Source organism: Trematomus bernacchii, unplaced genomic scaffold (assembly GCF_902827165.1).
Source record: "Trematomus bernacchii unplaced genomic scaffold, fTreBer1.1, whole genome shotgun sequence".
Taxonomy (NCBI): Eukaryota; Metazoa; Chordata; class Actinopteri; order Perciformes; family Nototheniidae; genus Trematomus; species Trematomus bernacchii.
Genome location: NW_022987656.1, coordinates 7,586,471 through 7,596,264, shown reverse-complemented (window position 1 = coordinate 7,596,264; position 9,794 = coordinate 7,586,471). Strand labels below are relative to the sequence as shown.

At 38.4% G+C, this 9,794-nt stretch overlaps 1 protein-coding gene across 1 annotated transcript in view; it reads right to left on the bottom strand.

Annotated features, from left to right (window-relative positions):
- Positions 1 to 37: 37 nt before the first annotated feature.
- rrh (retinal pigment epithelium-derived rhodopsin homolog) overlaps positions 38 to 9,794 on the bottom strand; it is a 45,953-nt gene continuing 36,196 nt past the window's right edge. Inside the window, exons 6-7 of the mRNA XM_034135297.1 lie at positions 8,195 to 8,373; positions 38 to 143 (exon numbers count right to left, since the gene is read on the bottom strand). Coding sequence (XP_033991188.1) covers positions 38 to 143; positions 8,195 to 8,373 — 285 coding nt within the window. The remainder of the gene's footprint in view (positions 144 to 8,194; positions 8,374 to 9,794) is intronic.

Here is a 9,794-nt window from a genome sequence, read left to right as displayed (position 1 = left end):
TTTTAAGAATACAATAAGGTTCTGAAGGAATTTCACCTCACTGGGTCAGAGTTTGTTGGGAGGTTGTCATGGGAACCTGAGTATTGATGGTGATTCGCTGCCTGGTTTGACATCGGACCATTCCTATGATGGCTCTTCTGAACCTGCAGGAAAAGATCATCCACTCACTATTACAGTCAAATACAGTACGACATTAAAGTAACCCCATAACTGCCCCTCACAAGTACATTCAAATACATGTATAATGTTCATTTTGACTTAAAGGGGACATATCATGCAAAATGCACTTTCTGATGTCTTTTATACATACATATGTGTCCCCGGTGTGTCGGGGAACTCACGCAGCATCAGAAAATAAAACCCTCTCTCTTTTCCTCCGTACCCAAATCTCTGAAAACGGTGGTGCAACGGAGCTGATCCAGATTTGCAGCCGATATGACTTAATATCGGCGGCGGACCCACAGCACTATAGTAGTTATAAGACAGGGGTATGTGTCCAAATGAGATTAAGTACCTGATAAGAGAGTGATTTAAGACCCTCATAAACCTTAGTCCTGCCTCCAAATCCCTTTGAAGTGGCACCTGTCACTCTGACATCTGACCTTTGACCCTCTTATCTTTTATGACTTGTTTGGTTATTGTTTTATTGCCCCCTCATAAAGGATGTTGCACAATGGATGGGGGTTGATAAGACTTTACACATCTGACCTTTGACCCTTTTATCTTTTATGACTTGTATGTTTTATTGTTTTATGGCCCCTTCATAAAGGATGTTGCACAATAGGGGGGTGATAAGACTTTATTACCCCTTTGATGTGAAACCTGTTAGAGTGTCTTAGTAGGTCATTATTTGTCAATGATGAAACCAGATATAGTTAATGATGATAGTATGACTTGTTTAGCTGTTTTATAGCCCCTAATAAGGATATTGCTCAATAAGGGGTTAATATTACTTATTGACTCTTTTGTGGTAATATAAGGTTATATGACATTTTATTGTTTAATTACTTTATTAACTATAAGGAAGCCCCTTTGAAGTTGTGTTTCCCTGGATGATGGAAATAGTGCCATGTTAGGGGGACAATACGGAGCTCATGAGTCCGCCCTTTAAGGCTCTTGAAGCGGACAAAGAGAGGTGTATTTACTGGTGTGTTTCCCTGGATGATGTAAATAGTCTAATGGCGCATTTCCACTACACGGCCTCGCTCGGTATGGCTAGGCCTCGTTAGGACTGGCTCACTTTATGGCGCATTTCCATTACAGTTTAGGAACTGGGGTAGTATCTATAGTAACGCAGTGTAGGCGGAGCCGTGACGTCATCTTCAATGAGAACCCCAGAAAAACAACACAGCCGTTAGCTGTTAGCACTCAGAGCTCACAGCTCCTCATATCTGTTCAGAAACTAGACAAAAGTTAAACAAGTACAAACCACAGACTGCCTGTGTCATGGCGAATACAGTCGCTGGTTTATTTATGTCTGTATAGGCCATTGTTGTGAGTGTGGATGGTCGGAGCATATACTGCGTTAGCTTAGCCAATCTCCATTTAGAAAACACGCATTTTAAAAGGTTTTTCGCCTGCCGTCTGTCTGCAGACTTGACAAAGCATTAATTCATGGTTTTTACTAACCGGTATCAGTATGTTGTTACTTCGGCATCATTTTGAAACGTGTATTACAATTAAATCACGGTCAAATATGTCCATCTTGTTGTAGTTGTTGCCCCCTTGCCAGCGATTCTCTCTCTAGTTTAGCATACTCAGCCCGACTCAGCCTCGTTGTTCCTGGCCCTAGAACCACGATTTTATGGGGCCAGAAAAACTGTGAATTAGGACCCGCTAGCCGGTACTAGGCCATGTGGAAACGCAACCAAAGACGGGCCGCTGACGTCACAGCTCTCTTAAACGGGGCTCCGCGCTGTAGTGGAAACGCGCCATAAGTGCCATGTTAGGGGGACATCACGGAGCTCAGGTGTCCGTCCTTTGAGGCTCTTGGAGCGGACAAAGAGAGTTGTATTTACTGGTGTGTTTCCTTGGATGATGTAAATAGTCTAAGTGCCATGTTAGGGGGACATTACGGAGTTCAGGAGTCAGCCATTTGAGGCTTTGTTAACATTAATGCTTTTTGCTTTATTTGTGTTACTGAGATATTTTTAGATACACTTTGAAGTGTGCAACACTTTTACAACTGGTAGAATATTAAGTACCTTGTAAGGAATTGGGTTTCTTTATAGGCAGTTTGTGATTTTTAGGGCTGGTTCGGTGAGACAATGCAGTTTTGATCATTTCAAGTTTCAAGTTTCAAGGCTTTTATTGTCATCTGCACATTAGCTACAGTGTAGATATGGCAATGACAAACATAGGTCACAGGCTCCTCCAACAGTGCAACATATATATATATATAGAGGACATAAAACAGATAAAATACTGCAATAGAATGTTTTGAGATTACAGATTTGTGCGTAATTCTCTCACAAAGGAAATGTAAGATACTGTACACGTTTATGTATGCAAAAAGTTAAAACTAGAAAAATGAAATACTTTGTCTAAATAGATGTTATTTAAGAATGTGACTCTTATTGGCAGTTTTTGATTTAAGTAAGACAATCCAGTTAAACAATGTAGTTTTTGATAACTTTTTTTTTTCTGCTACCAAGATACTTTTAGATACAGTTTGTAAAACTTTACAACCGGTAGAATGTCAATAACTTGGTAACACATTTACTTTCTTAAAGACTGTTTCTCTAAAAGGCAAGTTTGTGATTTTAACACTTTTTTTACTGACACTCGGCAGATTTGTGTGTAATTCTCTCACAGAGGAACTGTAAGATACACTTTTATGTATGCAAAACCTTAAAAACTAGAAAATAAAATACTTTGTCTGAATAGATTTTCTTTAAAGGCACTTTGATTTTAACGCTATTTCAGTGGAACAATCCAGTGTTAACATCAATGCTTTTTTCTCTTTTCTTGTGTTACTAAGATACTTTTAGATACACTTTGATGTATGCAACACTTAACAACTGGTAGAATATTAAGTACTTTGTAAGGAATTGGGTTTCTTTTAATGGCCGTTTTTTTATTTTAACACTTGTTCAGTTAAACAATGTAGGTTTTTTTTCTGATAACCTTACATATTTTTGTTATTTTCTGCTACCAAGATACTTTTTTGATACACGTTTATGTAGGAACATTTTACAACTGGTAGATTGTCAATGACTTTGTAACAAATGTATTTTCTTAAAGACTGTGACTCTAAAAGGCAAGTTTGTGATTTTAACACTTTACTGACACTAGGCAGATTTAGCTTTTTTCTCTCATTGTCTTTCTCTTACTTTTGGATACAGTTTTATGTATGACAACTTTACAACTGGTAGAAAGTTAAGTACTTTTTCTGAACAGATTTTCTTTAAGAATGTGACTTTGAAAGGGAAGTTTTTGTGATTTTAACACTGTTTCGGTGAAACAACTCAGTTTTCTGGAAGGAGTTCTGTAACCTGATCGGAGCCACAGTCAGCCTCTCGTCCGGATACCATCCAGAGTCCAATGGCCAAACAGAACACCTGAACCAGGAGTTGGAGACGTGCCTTCGTTGTTTGGTCGCTCAGAACCCTTCCTCCTGGAGCAGATGCCTTACCTGGGTTGAATATGCCCGCAACTCGCTTCCCACCGCTGCTACTGGGTTAACCCCTTTCCAACTTTTTTTCCTCCTACAAAGATACTTATAGTTACACTTTAATGCATACAAAACTTTACAACTTGGTCAAATATGAATTAACTTGTAATGAATTGAGTTTCTTAAAGAATCAAACTCTAAATGGAAAGTTTGTGATTTTAACACTGTTTCGGTGAAACAATGCAGTTTTTGATAACTTTAATAACCTGAATTTTTTTTAATGTATTTTTTAGATGCTTTACTGTGAATTATTTCAAGTTATTCTAACATAACATTACTTTTTTCAACGTGCTGTTTTCATATTTTCCACATACTGTGCTATTTTTCCCTCCATGACTTCGTTCATTATATTTTGAAAAACTACACAGAGATTTTTATCAACATACAACTATTACATCATACAACTCACTTTTTGTGAAATATTTCAACATACTTTACCTGTACCTTCTTTTCTTTTTTGAAGGGTTGCAGGATATTTAGCACGTCATGCATAAAACCTCTCATCTTTCTTGAAACTGACATACATTTGAGAAAAAAAGACGTGTTGTCCTTTTTACAAACAAGTTATTTTTCTGCTTCTTCCTCGCCCGTCTCTCTTCCTTCAGCCATCACAACAATCAATTCAGATCTATCAAATGAATCATCTACCTCTTCCTTTCCCCCACCCTAGGGTCCAGAGTCAAAACACCTCCCCCTCCAGACCCTCCCCCTTCTTTTATATCCCTTTCCTGTTTTATGGTCAGTCCCTGTGACTCTGGCTGCCTTTACACGGGAACGTTTGCGTTTATGCACAGTATGCGTTTTCAAAAAACTGCCAATAAGAGTCACATTCTTAAATAACATCTATTTAGACAAAGTATTTCATTTTTCTAGTTTTAACTTTTTGCATACATAAACGTGTATCTTACATTTCCTTTGTGAGAGAATTACGCACAAATCTGTCATCTCAAAACATTCTATTGCAGTATTCTATCTGTTTTATGTCCTCTATATATATATGTTGCACTGTTGGAGGAGCCTGTGACCTATGTTTTTCATTGCCATATCTACACTGTAGCTAATGTGCAGATGACAATAAAAGCCTTGAAACTTGAAATGATCAAAACTGCATTGTCTCACTGAACCAGCCCTAAAAATCACAAACTGCCTATAAAGAAACCCAATTCCTTACAAGGTACTTAATATTCTACCAGTTGTAAAAGTGTTGCACACTTCAAAGTGTATCTAAAAGTATCTCAGTAACACAAATAAAGCAAAAAGCATTAATGTTAACAAAGCCTCAAATGGCTGACTCCTGAACTCCGTAATGTCCCCCTAACATGGCACTTAGCCTCTTAAGCACGGCGGTCCCCCCATTGGACCCCTCCCACCGTTTTGGTTTCGAGATAATGTCTCAGGGCTTCTTAACATTTATGAAACTATTAATGTGTAGCACCAGATTAACGGGAAGAATCACAGCTAACTGAAGATATGAACTATTTTTACCAAAACAAAACGCAAGTCTCATAAGAAGCGTCTAAATGACCCCTGAGCGAAAAAATTCTAACACACTGCGGCACACAATTCAAGATAAAAATACCCTTATTACTTATCGTAGCTGCACATACAATATATCCGATTAAAGCTGAGACTCCACAGATTATTTAGTATAGTATCATCACTGAGCGATCCTAAATTGCGACAGGGGAAGCAAACACAGACATCACAACACGTACCTTTACGGAGCTTTTACGGCAGATCGTCTCACCGTAGTTGTCAATTAGGTCAAAAGACGTGTTCAATGGCATTAAAACGAAAAAAAAAAAAATCTACAACTGTCGATCCATAGGTTGATAATGTACCTGTGCCTTTTAAAAAATTATTTATAATCCATAATTCCATTTTTTATGTAAAAATCGGAGCGGAAAAAGTTAGCTGCTAATGGTAGCCACCAGAGTGTATGCAGCTTCCGGTTTTGGTAACGCGTCACTCTCACTCCTTATTTGTTAACGTTTTGGTGTGTATATAACTTTCCCTCGATTCCATTGGCTCGAGCGGTTATAAAGAGATTTCATTCATCAAAATTGAGCAAGGGGGGCCAGAGATAGGTCAAATCCACCCAAATGACCCCAGAAGTGGGGGTTTTTGGCTAAATCTCTCTAAAAAGGTCAAATTTCACTTTTTTGCATCAATCTTGATACAGGGTACTTATTATATGTTGTACTTTGGATTCCTAAAGCTTTTAGTCTACTAACCCATCATCCAAGGGTAGTTTTCACTATCTGTAAAAAATAACTTTTGGACGGACACTATAATTTACAGTTTTTTACTATGTAAAATCTGAATTTTCTTTAAAATAAAAAACATCTATATTGATTCTGACTTTTCTAAATCCAACTCACAGGTTTATCATTACTTTGAGAAAAAAGATGATTAATTTAACCCTTTTAGAAGGGAAGATATGGTCATTTGTTCTGGGAATGTCATTTTCGAGCCTGAGACCTGAAAAACAGGCTCAGGGCTTAAGAGGTTAGACTATTTACATCATCCAAGGAAACACACCAGTAAATACACCTCTCTTTGTCTGCTCTTCAAGCCTCAAAGGGCGGACTCATGAGCTCCGTGATGTCCCCCTAACATTGCACTTAGACTATTTACATCATCCAGGGAAACACACCATTAAATACACCTCTCTTTGTCCGCTCCAAGAGCCTTAAAGGGCGGACTCATGAGCTCCGTATTGTCCCCCTAACATGGCACTTAGACTATTTCCATCATCCAGGGAAACACAACTTCAAAGGGGCTTCCTTATAGTTAATAAAGTATTAAACAATAAAATGTCATATAACCTTATATTACCACAAAAGAGTCAATAAGTAATATTAACCCCCTATTGAGCAATATCCTTATGAGGGGCTATAAAACAGCTAAACAAGTCATACTATCATCATTAACAATATCTGGTTTCATCATTGACAAATAATGACCTACTAAGACACTCTAACAGGTTTCACATCAAAGGGGTAATAAAGTCTTATCACCCCCCTATTGTGCAACATCCTTTATGAAGGGGCCATAAAACAATAAAACATACAAGTCATAAAAGATAAAAGGGTCAAAGGTCAGATGTGTAAAGTATTATCAACCCCCATCTATTGTGCAACATCCTTTATGAGGGGGCAATAAAACAATAACCAAACAAGTCATAAAAGATAAGAGGGTCAAAGGTCAGATGTCAGAGTGACAGGTGCAACTTCAAAGGGATTTGGAGGCGGGACTAAGGTTTATGAAGGTCATAAATCACTCTCTTATCAGGTACTTAATCTCATTTGGACACATACCCCTGTTTTATAACTACTCACTATCAGAAACGTTGCTATCAGAAACAATGCCCGACTGTTTTGGACGTAATATGGTCGGTGTTTACATTAGCATCGCTAACACTCAGAGCTAACCTGTACTGGAGAGAGCATGTGTGTGAAAAAGCAGGAAATAAAAAGGAACTCACCTTGTGGTATAACCGGCAAGAGAGAAAGCCTTTGAGCTCCATACTGATTCAGAAATAGTCCTTGATTTAATAATCCTTGCGTTTCATCAGCGCAGCATTTTAGACAGTATCTGCCAGGTCCCGCATGAGCCGGCATAAGCTCCGCCCCCTCTTAATTGTTTTATTTAGCCTTTATTTATACAGGTGAAAATCTCATTGAGACACAGGGTCTCATTCTCAAGAGAGACCTGTTTATACCCAGAATCAGCACTTTTGAAACAGGAAGTGAAATAGAGGGATATGAGGCATGGCTAGAATGGGTGATCTGTTTGGTTTTTTGACCAAAACACTTCATAGACATGTTTTTTATATATTTGTATATATCTGAGACCTATGCTATTGCCTAAAAATAGCATGATAAGTGACCTTTAAAGGATTGGAAAGGATCTTACTGTGTACTGCTAGAACTCACTGCTGAGAATATTTTAGTTTTATAGGCTTCTCTGTTGTGGGCTTTTTATGTTTTGTTTAAATCTTGAGAAAAAGGGTTTTTTGAATGTTAGGGTTAGGTTTTGGGGCACATCTATAAGACTACTCACTTTTTATTGGATACAGTGTAGATTGCGGCAGTTTTTATTGCTCCCCATCAGCAACAGTTCAGATTAGTCATACTACTCAGTCAGTGTTAGTTGACTCTTTGGAGCCAGAATAGACTCTTTGCTATCCTGGCTCCAAAATGGTAGAATGAGCTCCGCATCGATATTAGGACAGAAGAAAGTCTAAAATCCCACTTGTTTCCTATGCATCTTGGCCAATAAAAAAAAGAACGTAGCACTTAGGAAAGTTGTGCTAATTCGAAGCCAATGCAGAAGCACTTACAAACCTGGTTTGGCTTGTTGGAGTCTAATGTACTTGCAAGATCTTGCTGCTTTTAGTTTGTATCTTCATGGTTGACTGTACTTGTAATCAACCATATCATCTTGGATAAAAGTGTCAGCTGAATTAGATGTAATGTAACTGTTATCAAAGTGTATTGATGAGGAAAACACACTTACTTTTTGTTGGCGATCACATAAATGCAGGGGTTGTAAAAGGTGGAGGACTTGGCGAAGAGTGGAGCGATGATGGCCATGGCGGCAGGGATTCTCTTTGGGTCACCAAATGAAGCCCATAGACACACGATGGAGTACGGAGACCAGGCCACCAGGAACATGACGATCATTACTATCGACATCTGTCAAACACAAACACACCAACATAGTCTCAATATGAGAGTCAGGACAGTGTATATAATACATTATTCCAATACTAAAGTCCAATAGAGTGCTGCAGTGATGACATCTTTTTTTAGGTTGACCCTAAAGCATTGCAAGCGCTCCCACGATAACAATCAAAGGGGTTTTTCAATTCGATTTCAGAATATTGCAGAAATTAGCTCTGTGGTAGACACATTTTTATGATAATTACAGTTACTTTTGTTCAGCAGGATAATCTCCACATATTAACACCACTTCTATAATATTTGAAGCATAAATACAGTTGCCAGAAATTAGCTTCAAACAAACTACATCATGGTCGTTTTGGCTTCGCATCACCACCGCTAAGCTAAAGTCGGCTAATGTTCGCCGTGATAAAGTGTAGTAATCTCGTTTAGTCACTTGTTAGCAACTGACAACTGCATCACAGTTGCATGACTTTACGTCGCCACTGCTAAGCTAAAGGCTGCTAATGTTCGGCGTATTGACGTTTAGTAGTCTTATTTATAAGCTCTTTAGCAACCATTGTTTTTTAAGACATGTAAAAGATTTGCGGAGGCATGTGGTGCAGTGGGTTGTGCGTTGGTGTTCGGATCAGGGGGTCACAGGTTCAAACCCCACTGCAGTCAGCATGTCGTTGTGTCCCTGAGACACTTCACCCCAAATTGCTCCTGTGGGGATTGCCCACAGTATTGAGTATGTAAGTCGCTTTGGATAAAAGCATCTAACAAGTGACATGTAATGTAATGTAATATAGTCACGGGTGAACAACCAACGTTGTTAAGACTCAGAAAATCTTCAGACATTCACCAGTGGGGTAATTACTGAAAGATTTTTGGTTGTAGGACAAAACTAAATAATATTTTAAGCTTGTGTTAACCACAGACCTTATTTCACGCATCTAACAATAAACACGTTAAACAAATTGTTGACTTCGAAACATGGGACAGGCAGTACATAAAGGCTAACTCATTTCTGGGTTTTAGGACACTTTCTTGCACCACTCTATGTTTAAAAATTGTAATAACATGTATAGGATGGAACTAGTGTATGTAAAATCAGGTTCTAAAAATAGATTTTTGGACAAAGTTACACTTATAAAGTGAGTCGATTCTCTGCTAGTCAAGATTAAAATGTAAGTCCTGTTTCTCGCTCGAGGCCAGGAAAAGGCTAGTCACTGTGACCTTTTTACCTGTGCTGGACTATGGTGATTTGATTTATATGAATGCACCTGCCAATTGCCTGGTCAAGTTAGATGCTGCGTATCACAGTGCACTGAGATTTGTGACAAACTGTAAAGCATTAACCCATTACTGTACCCTGTATGCAAGGGCTGGTTTGCCTTCGCTAACTGTACGGAGGCTCAGTCACTGGTACATTTTTATATACAAAGCCATGT